The sequence below is a fragment of the Equus przewalskii genome, unplaced genomic scaffold, assembly GCF_037783145.1.
Source record: "Equus przewalskii isolate Varuska unplaced genomic scaffold, EquPr2 ChrUn-13, whole genome shotgun sequence".
NCBI lineage: Eukaryota > Metazoa > Chordata > Mammalia > Perissodactyla > Equidae > Equus > Equus przewalskii.
The window spans coordinates 924,114-940,896 of NW_027228750.1; the positions used below are offsets into that span (position 1 = coordinate 924,114).

The 16,783-nt window shown below is 46.8% G+C and overlaps 1 protein-coding gene across 1 annotated transcript; it reads right to left on the reverse strand.

Moving 5' to 3' along the window:
• Nucleotides 1–7,158: 7,158 nt before the first annotated feature.
• Nucleotides 7,159–15,459, reverse strand: HSD3B2 (hydroxy-delta-5-steroid dehydrogenase, 3 beta- and steroid delta-isomerase 2). Its single transcript, XM_008516131.2, has 4 exons — nt 15,166–15,459; nt 14,829–14,981; nt 10,931–11,095; nt 7,159–8,383 (listed from the first exon to the last, which is right to left on the reverse strand). The coding sequence occupies exons 2-4, from the start codon at nt 14,971–14,973 to the stop codon at nt 7,572–7,574; spliced, it is 1,122 nt and encodes a 373-aa protein (XP_008514353.1). The 5' UTR covers nt 14,974–14,981; nt 15,166–15,459; the 3' UTR covers nt 7,159–7,571.
• Nucleotides 15,460–16,783: the final 1,324 nt, after the last annotated feature.

Genomic DNA, 16,783 nt, shown 5'->3' on the forward strand with positions numbered 1-16,783 from the left:
ATATTCTTCTCTTTTTCCCTCCCTATCCCCCTTCCTCAGCAGCACCCCCCGACACACATACACTTTTGTTCCTGTACTGTGAAGCGCCTGCCTGTCTCTGTTCATGCAGGACCCGCATTCCATAGCTGAGTGGGAGGGTCAGGGCTGTATGTGCTCCACAGAAGGCTCAGGCAGCTGGTGTGCTGGGTAAGCCTGCCCTGTGCCCTCTTTCCAAAAGTTCTCTCTTATCCCTATTTTTTCTTTCACAAATACGTTGGTGGGGCAGCCCCCTGGCTCTGTGCCTTCTCGGCTTCCAGGAGGCCATGCCTTCCCCTACCCGCTTCCAGCACTGCACTCTCAGGGCTGCAAATATTAGGTCACCATTACAGGTGGCTGTGGAGTCCAACTTTGTCTCCCTTAGGGGACACTTGTACTTGGACAACCTTCACTCCACTCCCTAAAATCCTGTTTATTCTGGTCCAGAGTCCTTTTCTTTAAGAACGTCGTCTTCCTTCCCTCCTTCCATAAGTATTGATGGAGTGTTCGGTCTGGGTCAGACATAGGGATACAGCTGTGCACAGGTTGTCGGTACAGGGTCCCCGTGGTGCCCTCCCAGAGTCCACAGTCTAGCTGAGGAGACAGATGAGTTAATAAGCAACCACCCTGGACTGTGACAGGTGCCTAGTGGAGGGACACTTCACCGACCCCTGGAAGACTGGAGACTTCTTGAGGGAGGTGCTGCGTGAAGCATGAGGAGGCGTTGGCAGAGGGAAGGATGCCAAGGGAACAGGAATGCGTTGCAGGCGGGAGCGGCCGTGGAGGAAGCTCGGTGTGGCTGGAATGCATTCAGGGGATGGCGAAAGATGTGGAAGCTGTAACACAGTTTTCCCTGCTGCATGCACTGTGCTTCTCCTCAAAGTCTGTGTCTCTTGGCCTTGGGCCCCCTCCTACAAACTTTCCCCTTTCTTCACCATGGGGATTCTAGTGTGTTCTTGAGCGGCAGAGTGGCGAGCTCTGGGTTCTAGCCTAACTGCACTACTGAGTGGTTGAGTGACCTTGGGAAAGTCACATCAATTTTCGGGCCTCAGTTTTCTTGTTTGTGGAATGGGGGAAGGGAAGGAGCCCACAGGTAAAAGCTGGAGTCTCTAGGGCCTTTTTTAACTCTAAAATTTGAACTCCACAGCACTTTGGTCTCCCCTGGAGGAGACAGGGAGCCTCCCCCATATGCCTATGATTAAGTGAGAGTTGTGTTGCCTACTGCTGGAAGAAATTCTCATAATCAGGACTGGATGCATAATTTGCAAGGCTAAGTGCAAAATGAAACATGGGGCCCTGTAGCAGAGCCTTAAGCCAGGCCCGGGGCCCTGTGTGACCACACAGGTCATATGCCCATGGACCCTCCCTGCTCATCATGACACCAGTGACTTTTCAGACTCCAGCTGGTGCAAAGAGGCATTTCGATCCCAGCCCATGAGAAGGACTTTCTTGCCTTAATGGCTAGGGTCCATGCTGAAGTGATGGCAGGCCCGGAGCCCAGCTCGTGCCCACCCCCATTGCCAGCACCTACTTTGGAAGCAAGGCTGAGTTTGCTGGTGCAGGTTCTTCTGTTTCTTGAGGAAAGACTGTGTTCTTAATTGGTGGGGAGCTTCAGGTTTCTAGAACAGACTAGTGACTGTTCCAGAGTTTGCAAGTGAACCCAGGGCCCCCTGCCCTTGGGGACACAGTGGCCAATCCACTTTTTGTTAGTCCTCCCTTCCCCCTCCATTCTGTCATAATGAGCCTCCTTCATGCCTCAAAACACTGACTCCATTCCCCGCTCATGGCATGCGTGTGGGATCTGGGGCCACGATAAAGGAGAAGGACTCCCGTGATCTTCCCTGGAGCCCCTGGTGCTTTAAGAAGCCCTCATTGTGGCCAGAGGGACTGAGTTGTCCTCACTTCGAGTTGCATAAGGGAGTGGGAGATTTTCTTCTGAATTCAGTTTTCAAAAATAGAATTTCCTTATTTTCGCAGGATAAAAACTCTGGGCATTACATTGTTTCAGGTTTTACATCTAATTTCCAGTCCTCTTAAAATCTTGGTAGCAAGGTTTTGCCTTCATAAAAGTCTTTTCCCTCTCTTCCTCTTACTCACTCACTCTCCATATAGTGCCAATGAATTCATTTTTCTCCCCTATACCCCCAGTGTTCCTTCTTTTTCCTGATTCTCATAATGATGATCCAACCTTTTAAGGTTCGTTGACACCTTGAAGAATTCTTTCTCCCTTTGTCATTCTTTCTGCCTCCCTGACTCCCTTCCCGCCCCATCTCAGCAATACAGTTTGTTTGTGTTTTGTCTGTCTGTCTATCCATCTATCCGTCTATCTGTCCGTCCATGTATGTCTCCACTTTATGTCAGGAACAGGGGACACAGAGCTGAAATGGTGAGTTCCTGCCCTCAAGGACATGACAGCATAGCAAAGGAAGCAGAATATATAATTACCCTGCAGTTAGATACGCACAAGGCAGAGAGGTGATAAAATGAGAAGCTTTGGAAAGTGAGTAAGGAGTTGAGAAGGATATGCTGGCAGGAGAGGTGGGCGAGCTCTCAGAAGAAGGAACACCCTGTATTGGCATGGGAGTATGTAAAAGCATGATATGTGCAGGAAGCTCCATGTCTTGGCCTGTTGTTGGAGCATCTGGTGACAGGGCAGTGGTTGGCGAGAATTCAGTCTGGAGAGGTAGACAGGGTCTAGATCTTGAGAGGCCTTTATATGTTGTCCTAAGGTACTCAAGATTATCTTAAGAGTCTTGAGGCTCCACTGAATGGTTTTAAGAAAGGGAGTGACATAGTCAGATGTTATTTTGGATGGACAACTCTGGCAACACTGCTGAGAATGGATTTCATGGACAACTCTGAGGCAGGGAGGCAAGGCCAGAGATAATGAAGATGAAGATGATAAAGATGAAGAAGATGAACCAGGCTATGTCCAGGGAGGGAGAGGACTCATTCAGGAGGTATTCTGGAGGTGAATCTGGTAGGACTGAATGACAGGCTGGAGGGAGAGTGGGGAGGTGGTCACATCCAGGTTTTTGACTTGAGAAAGTGGGTGCATGGGGGAGCTGTGACCCCACTCAAGCATTTCCTAAAGTATTGTCCATTCTGCCTAGCCTGGCCTCATCTGCCCCCTGCATCCCATTTTGTTAACACTCATAAATCAGGCCTTTATTTCTTGCCTAGATTCTGAAGTGTCCTCTTAATCTCTTCCAATCCATCCTACACACTGCTATCAAAGTCATCTTCCAGGGACAGCTGAACAAGGATCTTCAATGGTTTCCCATGCATATTGAATAATCTCTAAGTTCTTTAGCCTGACTATTAATATTTGTTGCTAGGGGGGCCATGGAGACAGGCTCTTTTCCCTGAAAGAGTCTAATTTTCCAGAGAAGGTGAGGCATATTACATGTGAAGTAGTTAAATGTCAAATGGTCTTTAGAAGGGGAATGGAATTCCTGCTCTGAGGGGAAACAAGAAGGAGGCAGAGTATCACCTAGAGGTGACCCAAGGTGACCCTGGTCTTTTCCCATCGTATCTTTCCGGGTGTGTCTTCCATTCTCCCCTGTACCTGTGCTCTCTGTCTGTCCACACTGGTCTCATAGTTGCCTGAAAATGACTCCTCTTTCCTTTGTGTCTTTGCAGACTCCATTGCCTCTGCCTGGAATATGTTCCCCCACATTTCTGCCTGTTGAGATCCTCCCCATCTTTCAATATCCAGCCCACATGCAAGGGATCCATTGAGTGCCCTACCCAGACTGGATCCTCCAGAAGCACTTTGGCTTTTTTATGGCACTTAGCACATTTTACTGTGTACAGTACCTACCATGTCTCATATTTTATCTCCCCCACTGGACTGGGAGCAGAGATGGAAAACTGGAAGACTCAGGCCTGGGTCCAGCCTGCAGATGTGTTTTGTTAGTTTGCACTCCTTTTTTTTTTTTTTTTTTAACAAAATTAATTAATTAAAAAATTATATTCTACATCAAACATACAGAAAAGTACAGAATATGACATAATGTATACTTGGGACCTATTACCAAGAAAGAACAGATTGACTCTAATACCTCGCCGCCCACTTTTTAAGAAATAAAATATTACATATGCAATTTGAGCACTAACCCACACATCCTATTCTCAGAGCTGGTCTTCACACTGTTTTTAAAATTTAGGTCAAGAGATTTCATATAGGGGGCCAGCCCCATGGCCGAGTGGTTAAGTTCATGCAGTTGGCTTCAGTGGCCCGGGGTTTCGCTGGTTCCAATCCTGGGTGCAGACATGGCTCCACTTGTTAGGACATGTTGAGACAGCGTCCCACATGCCACAACTAGAAGGACCACCAACTAAAATATACAACTACATACTGGAGGGATGTGGGGAGAAAAAGCAGAAAAAAAAAAAAAAGAAGATTGGCAACAGTTGTTAGCTCAGGTGCCAATCTTTAAAAAAAAGATTTCATATAAAAATTGGGAAGTTTTTGCTTTCCTGGAATACTCAGAAGATCTGGTAACTGGGAGTGCATTTCAACATGAATCAGCATGGGCTCCATAGCCACTGCCTCCTGGAGGCAGAGTATATGCTCTCCAGCACACCACACTCCCCACCACTCCCTAAGGTCTCTTAGCCCCAGGCTGCTTCATTTATATATGTGTGTCTGGCTCCTGTAGGCATGTGAGTTTGCCATTTTCATATAAACTCTTCGAAGTCAAAAAGCTTTTATAAGATTGGAACTGAACCACTAACTAGCTGAATAACCTTGAGCAAGTTGTTTATCTTTCTGCGCCTCCATTTCCTCATATGTCAAATGAGGATAATAAGAGTACCTACTTTAGAGTGTTGTTTGAGGATTATTATATAAAATGTTTAGAGCAATACCTGGCACATAATTCTGCTGCTAGAGGTCCACAATCTTTTATCTAAAACCCTTGAAGCTAGATGTGTTTTGGAACTCAAGTTTCTTTCGGATTTTAATAAGGTAATAAGCATGTATATCATATATTACCTAACATCCCTAGCAGCATCTGGGCCAGCATCTCATAATTAAATATACAGAAATTTCTGCAGAAAAAAGCATGGATATTCACATAAAGTGTGACACAGACTTAAGTAGTTTCCTATATGTGAGGGTGGGCCAAGCTACCTAGAGCAGGCAGGTGGCTGGGCACTTACCTGTGCTTTCATTCACTTGTTTACCGCATACTCTGCGCGCTCACACTTAATGGTTGGGCGGGTGGCAGGGCAGGTCCAAGTGGGGTGGCTTCCTTCTTCCCTCTGAGCCTCTGCCGCCCCCGTGCGGTGCTTCCCTTGCGGTGCACTCCGGGCTTGTGTGCACAGCCGGGACCTCCCCGTGCGGTCAGTTCCTGTGTCCGGTGTTAGGATGGCCGGCTTTGTTGGTCAAAACATTTCGGACGCCTTTATGCTTAACTGAATAAGACCTCCAGCTGTCAAATCCTTCTCCTCTTTGTCTGGTCACGCCACTCCCCTTGCTCTTTGGCGACCGTATGCTTTCTCTTCCCTGTGAGATTTGCCCTGGTGGGTTCATAGGTATGGGGTTTCACTAGGCAAAAAGGCTTCTGAGGGGCCCTCGTCCGTCCCAGACCCCACCCTCCTCCTTTCCTTCCTTCGCTATTGGCATAAACATACAAGGTGTGCACACCTGACAAGAGCTGGACAGGTGCTGACTTTTCTGTTTTGCTCAGTGGAGGAAGGAAGGAAGAAAGGAAGTGTTTCATTTCCCACCTTACTCCACCACCTGGGGCCTCTCCACTCTGGTGCCTGGGTGCTGAGCCTCTGTCCCTTGGGGTTTTGAAGGTGATAGGAACCTGTTCATCTGGGCCAGAGTGTTTTTTCCCTTTCTCCTTAAGAGTGAATGCTTAAATGATCTCCATCGTGGTAATCAAATTCAACAGAATTCATAATCCATTCCTGGGTAAGAAAGAGGCCATCTTGATGTGGGGTGTGTCTCCTGTCGTGACTGTGGTTCATAAAGACAGGCAGTACCCCTGTCTAGAGCGAGGCAGCTCCCACTTCCCCACCCTCAGACCCCACAGCCACCTCCTCACTTGCTTCAGGTCACACTTGTTGGCCCTGACAGTGTTTCTTTTGACTGTTGGTCCTCCATTCAGTTAATGACTGTGTCATCACTTAAGTCCCCAAATGTGTCTTGATTGGTCTCCTCTCCTTAGGGGAACTGAGAAAGACAAGCGGACCAGTCATTAAGGGGAATGTGGAGCAAAAGGAGAGGCTCCGGAGGTAAAAGGATAAAGGAAGAGAGATGCAGTGCAAGGGAGAGATGGGGAGGAGGAGGAAAGAGAGGAGAAGGAGTTAAATCTGGAGATGTGGGGGAGTAGACTCTACTTTTTGGACTGAGTAGGAGATAAATTTTCAGAGGAATTCACACCTGTTCCCTTTACTTTCCCAGGAATCCACGGTGTGGCTTCATTGTGTGATTTGAAAAGTTGAAATACGGGCTTTTGAATTGCTGGAGTGGCCAACACACATATATCCAGGTGTGTCCTAGAGACCTTCAAGGACACTGGCATTGGCGGTGGAGGCTGGTTGTATCTCTTCTTCTCCCTCCCCTGCCCAGGCATCTGGCAAGGGCATGCAAACCCTCCTAGACGCCACTCAGGGGTTCTTCTGCATTCTAGGGGGTCTCTTGCACAGGACTGGACAAGAAGTAGGTGACCCAAGGGAACTGTGCTCTCCAAGGATCGCCCCCCCCCCCCAGCTTCATTGCACTGCTGACAAACCCAGCCACCCTCCGGCACCCCACTCATTTTGCTGTAAATTTTAGGCAGTTCAGGCTTCATGATTCTGTAGAAATTTAAGGGTTTTCAAGTCAGTCTTTCTGGTTTAAACAGCCTGGTCACTTACCAGTTAGTGCGACCGTGAATGTTTCCTTACTGATGGAATAGTAGTCCCTACCTCACAGGTTGCTGGTGTGGGTTAAATGAGGTGACCTGTGTCAGTTATCTAGTGCATGCCCTAGACATAGTAGGTGTTTAGTTGATCTTAGTGTCCTCCTTCTGGACTTTCTGCCCACCCCAGTTCCATGCTGCTTTTCTAAATAGAAGATGGTGATACCTGGAAATGGAGGGCAAAGGAGGAAGGTATGTAGTCACATAAACCACAGCTTCCTCCAGATTAGGCAGTTAGGCAGTAAAACATTTATTATTCTTTTCATTGAGCTGTCTGAAGTAATAGGAATTTTTAAAAGATAGGAAATGCTTTTGCATTTAACAAAGGAACGGGAACTAACAGGCAAAACTCTAAGTTAAAAGAGGCCTGAAGAGCTCAGAATCAGCAACTAAGACTTTGGTGCCAACAGCTGCAGCAAATCATCTTGTCTGTCCTCTGGAAGGTGGGTAGGGCAGAAGATTCTGGCTGCGCGAGTGACTGGGAAAGTTTCTAGTGGCAAGAGGAAGACGATAACGTGGGCATCTTGTGAAAGAGAGGCAGTAGGATCTGGGCTCGTGCTCATGGTATTTGCTGTTTGAAGACAGAAGGGGAGAGTCTAGCAGACATCTCCTAACATCCGCATCCATGTCACCTGTAGATCAGAGAGTCTTTGTTTTCAGGGCCTCCTGGTGCGGTTCTACCAGGGCGTCGATCCACTCAGTGGTTCTCTTCTTGGCTTCCTCCCAGCTGAAGAGCGGCTCATATCCCATATCTCGCTGAGCTTTCTTATAGGAGAAGGTAAAAACACTGTTTTGCCATGTCACTAGGTGGCGGTCGAAGGGAGGTCGATATTTGTAAATTGGACTGAGCAGGAAGCTCACTATTTCCAGCAGGAAGGCAAGCCAGTACTTCAGAAATATGGGAAGTCTCATTCTGGAATCAAGGCAGAAGCCCCACTTTTTGCTCAAAGTGTAAGTTAAGTCATCATAGCTTTGGGGAGGTGTGTCATCTGAGATGTAGTAGAACTGTCCTTGGATGCTTGGGGCCTTCTTGGGGTCCCTCAGGGCCCTCAAGGCCATAATGTGGGCCCAGGCTATGTTGCCAACATAGACTGGGTTGGCTCTGGAGAACTTGCAGTTGTGTGTCAGGATGCCATTGTTGTTCAGGCCCTCATGCATAAGGTAATAAAGGGTTGGGCTTCCTTCCCCATAGATAAACATGGGCCTTAAGGCACAAGTGTATAAGGTGCCACCATTTTTAAGAGGCAACCCATTAGCTGCCAGCACAGCCTTCTCAGCAAGCTTTTTGCTGTATGGGTATGGAGAGGACCATTTTGTTTCGAGATGTGCTTCTTCATGGCCATTCTGGATGATCTCCCTGTAGGAGTTGGGCCCAGCCACCGCTACGGAGCTGGTGTAGATGAAGATTGGCACGCTAGCCTGGGAACAGGCCTCCAATAGGAGCTGGGTACCTGCCCAGGGGAGCACACCGTCAGTATCAGGAAATAACCCAAAAGGCCAACCATGCCTACAGACCTTGTCTTCCCCCACTATCCCTGCAAGTGAGGTGGTTATTGCAGATCAGGATGCATTCTGGCTGAGATCTGACTGTGCTATAGCCATAGGAAAAATGCAAAAATGTAAAGAGACTGACATTTGGGTTCTTGAGAGCAAGAATTTCTAGACTTTTGGATGGACTCATGGACCTGTGTGTATACTTGTAATTTTGGAAAAAGACATAGGATTGCCACTTTATATTTTGCCACGTAAGGACATTAAAAAATTATCATTTATCATCCCTACCAGCTCATTAAAGAAAGATTATTTTAAATAAAAAACTTAGGAGGCCATACTCTCAGAATAAGGACAGTCCTAGTCCTTAGATAAAAGAGGACAGTTGAATGACTCATATCATACACACACACACACACACACACACACAGAGTTGTATATAGGTTATACACTCTTAAATGTACATTGAATTGTTTGTATTTTTCTCTTTTTTTGAGGACCAATAAAACTTTGTCACAAGGACCTTGTTTGAGAGTCACTGAGCAAATGATTGGTGAGTTATGGGGAGAAGTTGGAGATCCAGACTCCATTCCTGATTGTATGTTCTCTACAAAGCGCACTCCTAATTCTGGCTGTGACTCCATGTACTCAGGTATGAAAAGTAGTGGGGACAAACCTTCCTCTTACTTAGCATTCCAGAGCCCTGCCCTGGCCTTGTGTGTTGAGAGAACCGGGCAGAGGAATGCGCCCTCTGGTGGTAATACCTTCGCTGGCTAGGACTTTAGCTCATAGAGGTAATGCAGAGTGCTTTCCCTACAAGAAAGGAGTTTCCTGTGCAAAGCTTCATTACTATTTTTTATTTCTTGTATTTCTTAATCCCTTTTAAGATCTTTGTGAAATTTATTTTCAGGAGAGACAGCCTCGTGGTTTTTTTGTTTATTTTTTATTAAATCTAGAGGCAGAGAAAATTTGGAGCTAATTTGCCTGCAGAGGGGAAAATGACCATCGTTGTGAAGAATTTTCTAAACCTGAGAGTGATACTGGTTTTAGTCAACTGATGCTGCTAACACTTCTTAGGGTTTTCAAATTCACTGCTGTTGGGAGCTTTGGACAGTAGGAATAATGAGAGAGGAACTAAAAACTAACAACTGGTTAATCTTAGCACCCTTCTGGCAGTGTTAGCGTGGCTCAGTAGACACCAGAAAGGGCCTTTTTTTCTTCTTCTTCTTTTCCCCAAAGCTCCCCCGTACATAGTTGTAGGTCCTTCTGGCTGTGCTATATGGGATGCCGCCTCAGCGTGGCCTGATGAGCAGTGCCATGTCTGCCCCCAGGATCGGAACTGGTGAAACCCTGGGCTGCCGAAGCAGAGCGTGCGAACTCAACTACTCAGCCACAGTGCCGGCCCCCAAAAGGGCCTTTTTTGAGATTGTGTTATTTTAGGCCGGAAACCCAAAAACAATGAGCTGCTTTAGAAAAGGAGTCTCTGAGTAGACTAACTTTGTAGAGCAGGGCATGGAAGACAGATGGGCTTGGGGGTTGGGGTCCTGTGGTACTGGGGAGACTGGCCTCCAGGGATCGGAGTGATGAGATTACATGGCAAGCTAATAAACGATTTAAGCTAATCCCTTGAGTGAATGTGTCTAGATTTAAAGTAGATTGGAAAGCCTCAATTCCGAAAGAGCCACCAGGCATTTATGGGATGGGGATCTAAGGAGGGTGTACTTTGGCACCTGGCCAGGAACTACTCTTTAATAGTAGACCCACTGTGGAGCTGAAGAAATGGTATTATGGTTAATGGGAGACTATTATTGTTAAGAGAGTATTATGAGAAGGAAAGTGCTGGATAATTCTGTACTGCCAGACCCCTGTGAACCAGCTTTGAGAGGAATCCTCGAGAGGCATCCTTCTTTCAGGTGAGCAGGAAGGCTCTAGATGCTCTCATTACCCTTGGCGATCCTGTCTAGGGAGTCCTGCCTGAAGGAAACGGGCCCAGAGCTGTGGCTCATCACTTGTAACTGACTTGGGGGCACCTCATATCACAGAGCTCTTAGTTCTTGGCCTTACTGTGTGACAACCACCTTAGAGTCACACAGAAGGGCTAAAATGACGGCTAAGGAGGCACCTGTAAGGTCTGCTTCCAGCCCAGGAGAGGCAGGAGGTGGTTGGATGTCAAGAGTTTGAGGTTGGAATTTAGTCAATGCTTGACTGGAGTCACAGTAGAAAGAGCTTCCGTGACCTTTGGAGTCCACAGGGGTGGGTTTAGATCCCAGCTCTCCCTCTTCTACCCCTGGGACCTTGATCAAGTTACTTCGCCCTTCTTAGCCCTAGTCTCCCCGTTTAAAACACTGAGGATGGCAGCCTTGAATCTCTTAGTTTGTACTGCTAAGCCAAAGCACTTGGTGCAGAGCTCAGCAGGTGTTCAGTGATAGGGGTTTCTTCCCCTTCCTTATCCTGTTTCCCATCCTCTTTTGCCCACCTCACTCCATCTGCTCCCCAGGATACTGTACCTTCCACATTGACATTCATGGTGACCTGTGGGTTAAAGAGGTTCGTGACGTCGATGATAGAGGCGGTGTGAATGACAGCCGAGGCGCCCTGGCAAGCTCTCTTCAGGAACTGCTCATCCAGAATGTCTCCCTCCAGCACGGTCAGCTTGACCTTGCTCTGGAGTTCTGTGTGAACATGAGTCAGGTCATTGGAAGGCTTTCTGGATCTGAAAGTTTCCTTATAAAGGTGGCATTTTACCCAGGTCTCTAAGGAGAGGCAGGCTTGGGGAAGGTTGGGCACGGGGACACATTCCATGAAGGGAACAGGTAAAGAAAGCTACAGAAATCGGAATGCGTAGCATTTTTAGGGGAAGAGCAAACATCTGCTTCTACCCCATCTCATTCCCAAAACAGAATTGGAGCAGTGAGGAGTCAAGTGAGCCTGGAACACAAAACAGTTAAAGAGACTCATGGGAAGTTCATAAAATTCATTAAGGAGAGTAGGGTGATTGTGGAGAGTGGATATAAGAGGAAAGAATTTGAATTTGATTCAATAGCGAATGAGGAATCGTGTATGGGTTTGGAATAAGCCTGGCCGCAGTATATAAAATGGATTTGTGTGTGGGATATAATAGAAAGCAAGGAGATTAATCAGAATGCCTGTGCCAAAGTTCAGACGAGGAGGACCAGAACCAAGGTTCCCGCAGTGGAAGCAGAGAAGGGGAGAGATACAGAAGGTTCGACTTTTCAGACCTTCCCTTGACAGGTCCTGGTTCTTATTGGAGGTGGGCTGAGAGGACACAGAAGAGTCACTGTCAGCCCGAGTTTTTCACTTGGGTGATCAGGAGGATAGTGGAGCCATTAACAGGGAATTTAGAATGGGGCCAAATGATGGATTTAACTGAAAAACTCTGATTAGAAATAATCAAAAGCAGATATCAGCGCTGAAAATGAGTCAGCCACCTAGGACCTGACATTCTGGCCATGTAGCCAAGGGCAGCGGATACAGCCTCAGGGTCTTCGGCTCCTTTGAAGTCCATGGGAAGTGGCACTGCCTGTAAGTTCATCACCTCAGATTAGCTCATGGAATAAAAGCTGTGCTATGTGCAGTTTGGATAAACACCCTACACTTATTTTGTGCTTTGTACTTTGTGCTCAACCTTCATGGATTTCTGATTTCCTTTCATGGTATCTCGTGAGATGGGTATTCTGATTTCCATTTTACAGGCAAGGAAACTGAGGCTCAGAGAAGCTAAGGGGCAGATCTAAGTCACATTTCTAGCATAGATTCAGGCCTGTGCCTGCCTTCAAGCCTTGCTCACACTCCCCTGTCACCCAGATGCAGGACTGGCACTCTTCTGAGGCAGAGGAAGAATAAGTCAACTCAACTGAAATTGGCAATGGAGGCCAGAGAACAGTGAGAGGGGAACTCAGAGTGAAAAATTCAAGGCTGGAGAATTTCCTTCCTGGGTTACAACTTGGAAGAACCATCTGCTCTCCTTAAGCCTCTGCCAAGTTTGCTCTGCCCCCAGTCTCTTCCTGCTGTCAGACAACTCCAAGAAGGCCCTGAAGTGGGAGAAAGGCAGGGGAGAAGCAGCTGGGAATCAGCAGGAGAGTAGAATTTTCTCTGATTGTGTCTGCCCTCCTCCCTCTCTTCCTTTGCCTCTCCTTTGCTGCTAACTTCAGACAGAATGGCTCAAAGGAATTGATATGTCCAGAGGGGAGAAGTCCAAAGCCAAGAAAAGGACTTACTCCATTCGTCTGCAGGGATGCAGAGAAACCAGCAGGGGGCACTATGGATGCCTCAGTGGTGGAGCCACACTCTCTCCTTCTCCTAAGGCTCTGTGGACTTGGCAAGTGTTTTGCCTATCCTGAATATGCAGGTGCTTGTGTGATGTGGGTTGGAGGGAGGTCCAGAGAGAAGCTTCTAGACAAACTAGTAGTTAAGAGGACAGATGCTGCAGCTAGACTGCCTGGGTTCATATCCAGCTTTGCCATTTTCCAGCTGTGGGACCTCGAACAAGTGAATTAGCTTCTGCAAGGGTAGGTCCCTCGCCCCTTCCACCGTGTGAGGATGCAGCGTGAAGGTGCAGGCTATGAATCAGGAAGAGCACTTTCAGCAGCCCATGACCCTGCCTTGAATTTGGACTTCCAGACTCCAGAACGGTGAGAAATGAATTTCCGATGTCTTTAGGCTACCTGGCCTGTGGTATTTTGTTATAGCAGCCTGAATGAACTAAGACAGCCTCTTAGAGCCTGTATTTTCATCTTTAAAGAAAGGAGGATAATGTCACCTGTCCCATAGGGTTGTTACGCGGAGCAAATGAGGCAGCATGTGTAAAACACTTAGCACAGTGCTAGGCACAGAAAGAACGCTGTCAGGATTCTCTATGATGTTCTTTACAGAGGGTTCTGCCCTTCCATGACATCGCCTGACTTGTCACATTGGGGAACTGTTCCTGTAGGTTGAGCATCCCCCTTTCTGGGCGTCAGCTGTCAGATTGCAAATATGGCTGGAAGGGAAGGATTGAAAGAGTTGATGCTGATCATTTGTGAATTTGTTTATCAGAGACACTCTTGAAGCAGAGGTTAGAGAAAATAGGATGTTTGAAGAGGTCAGAGAAGAGGAAAAAAGAGCAGAGCAATGGAGGAGGTCCAGAGAGCAGGTGGGGGCCTTCTGTGTGGGGAGGGGGCGACTTCTGGGCAGCCATGGCTTGCCTGTAGATACCCAGTCCACCAGGGCTGAGGAGGGGGACAGGGAATTGGTTTGGAGGCACACAGGGGAGAAATGGGAGAGATTGAAGATTCACTTTGCCAAGAGTCAGTCCTAGGGCCATGGGATCAGGGCCTCTGTGATGGGGCTGTGTTCTGGGCTCTGCTACCCATTAATCGGAGGGCCTCGGCAAGTCACTTTACCTATGTGGATCCCGATTGCCTCATGTCCCAGTGGGTGGGACCCCTTTCCTACCTTCCTCACAGGGTTATTTTGAGGATCTGGGGGTGAAACAAGTTGGAAAATATACCATCAATCCAGCTTTTGCATTTGCACTGGGGCAGCAATCTGGGAAAAGCGCAATGAGCTGCTACAGTAAATTCCGCAGTCACTTTCCTTTTGGTGATGAGGAGCAGAGACAAATGGTAAAAAGAGATGTACAGGGACTCCACTTGAGGCATGTCCCCACTCATGCTGCCTCTCTCGGTCTCTGGCTCCTGCCCTGTACACTCATGCACCCTCTCCAGTTTCCCCTCCCTCTGTCTCATTCTCTCCCTCTCTCTTCCTCTAATGCTTTCTTTCTCACTCTTTCTGTCTCCGATTTTCTCTTTCCCTCTAATTCTCTCTCTTATTTTTTCTCACTATCTCTGATTCTCTCTCGCGCGCGCGCGCGCATACACACACACACACACACACACACATGTTCAGCTTCACCTTCACTTCGTTTTGTTTCACCTTCACTGGAGATGCTAACTGAAGCCGTGAAAAGACCAAGACCATCAAGAGCAGCGGGGACCTGCTGGTGGGGTCTCCAGGCTAATGGCATTTGCTTGCCCTTTGCAAATGTTGCACAGTAATTGCCAAGTCAAAAATCTTCTGAACATTAAAGAGTTGTTGACAAAGGAGAGAACCTATATGTGATTTTCTAGATGAGAACAAAAGAGACCTATAGGCTGAAGTAGCTGGCCTATGGTCACCCTCTCTAGTTCTGGATCAGGGCCAGAATCTAATCTCCTGACACCTACTCAGTGTCTTTCATACCCACCATCTGTGATTTCCTTTCTGATGACTTTGGACATGGGATTAGCTTTGATTTGGCTACAACTTTCTCTAATCCCCTAGACAAGAACCACCCCCACCCCATCACAACCACACCTATGCAGGGTTTAAGATGGAGCCACACACCCATGACTCGAGTTCACTTACTGGAAAACTCTTCCCGCAATTCCGGTCTGAAGACTTTGTCCAGTGCTCTGATCTCCTGTACCTCCTTCTCCTCCACCAGCAAGCGGACAATCCTCTGACCCAGAAAGCCTCCTGCTCCCGTCACAAGGCAGCTCCACCCAGCCATGGGTAAACCTGAGTAACAAGAAATGCTCGCCAGGAACCAGAAAACGCAGGCAAGCAGATTGGATTAGAGAGTGACCCTGGAGAGAGCTAAAAAGAGAGATCAAGTAGTTCAGGCTCACAAAAACTCATTTTGTTCCCTTCGCTGCATTTTTGCAAAAATCCCATGTCACTGCCCCGGAGCAGAAGCTCTAACCTGTTAGAGTGTCACAAGCCAGATGAAAGAGCCTGGGTTCTGGTCTCCTTATCTCCCAAAGGCAGAACTGGAGCTTTATGTATTGTCCTTCTGACTCAGCCTCTTCACCTCCACCCTCGCTCCTCCTCCAGCATTCCTCCCCCCAAGAAAAATGGTAAGCTTTAGCTTATATCTCTCATTCTTCTGAGGCACGGGACAAGAAAGTGAGCTTCAAGGTCACAGTGTGAATAAAGACTCTTGGTTCTAGCCTCTATAGGACACCAGGCAGTTGGTGCTAGCTGTCTGGGATCCACAATCTGTGAACTTAAACTAGACCAGGAGAAATCTCCCAATGCAATGTGAATTTTCGCCTTGTGCAGTAAATACATCTGGGGGGAAAATCCACTTTAGCCCGTTGTCTCCTCTCTCAGAGTCGTTTGAAACATTGCTGCCATCTTGCAAAGTTTAGAAATTGATAATGGTGGCAGCTCGAGTGATTAAGATTTTTAGGAAGTGACTATCTTACCAACCCAATATATCCAGAACCTCAGTTTCCGTTTCCCCCTGGAGAACTCTGGGTTCCTTCAGGGAAGCTGTCTAGTGATAACCACCTAGTTCTATGGCCTGAATAATGAGAGTAGGGATCTGTAGTTGTGGGCCACAGTGGCTCTTGTTATAGGCCTTTGTGTTCACCCCATGTTTTGGTTGCAAATCTACTCGCAGCAGATGCCTGAACTGAAGAGGCTGTGGATGCTTCTGAAGCCTGTGCCCCAGAGCTGCCCAGACACCACCGCTATAAGTTCCTCAAGATACTGTCTTTCCTCCACTTTTAAAAATTGAATTGTAATTTACAAGCATTAAGATGTCCAGATCTTAAATGTTTAGTTCAATGGACCTTAGCAATTATGCCACCCATTTAACCACCACCCAAAACAAGATATAGAACATTTTCTTCACTCCAGAAAGTTCTTTCCTGCCCCCTGTCAATTTCCACCCCTGCCCCACAATCTGCCGTGGAAGCAACTACTTTCTGATTTTTATTCCCGTAGATATTCTCCTAATTTTTTCTTCTAAAGTCTTTATGGTTCTGGATGTGTATTTAAATATAGAATCCATCTGAAATTGTTATGTGCATGGGGTACAGAAAAACTTACTGTTATATTTCTCTATTGTCTATTTTCTATTTCATTAGTTTTTTAAAATTGTTTGCTTCCTTTCATTTACTTTGGGTTTAATTTACTCTTCTTTTTCAACGTTCTTATGGTCAAATCTTAGATAATTGATTTTGTGCTTTTCCTCTTTTCAACTACACCCATTTAAAGCTGTAAATTTCCCTCTAAGCACTGTGTCATCTATAGCCAATAATTTTGATGTATTGGATTTTTATCATCATTCAGGTAAAAATATTTTTCCTAACTTTCCTTGTTATTTCTTCTTTGATATGAGTTATTCAGAAGTATGCTGTTTAATTTCTAAAATTGGAGATTTTCTAGATATCTTATTGTTATCGATTTCTAATTTAGTACTGTTGTGGTCAGAGTATATACTCTATATGATTCTGATTCTTAGATATTTATTGAGAATTGTTTTGTGGTCCAGCATATGGTCTATCTTGCTGAAAATGCCACATGCACTTGAA

Excerpts from the sequence above, each read along its gene's own strand:
- HSD3B2 (XM_008516131.2), bottom strand. The coding sequence starts at position 14,973 with ATGGCTGGGTGGAGCTGCCTTGTGACGGGAGCAGGAGGCTTTCTGGGT. Across the intron at positions 11,096-14,828 it reads ATTGCGGGAAGAGTTTTCCA|AACTCCAGAGCAAGGTCAAG; the intron begins GTAAGTGAACTC and ends ATGTTCACACAG. Across the intron at positions 8,384-10,930 it reads CATGAATGTCAATGTGGAAG|GTACCCAGCTCCTATTGGAG; the intron begins GTACAGTATCCT and ends TCCCCTGGGCAG.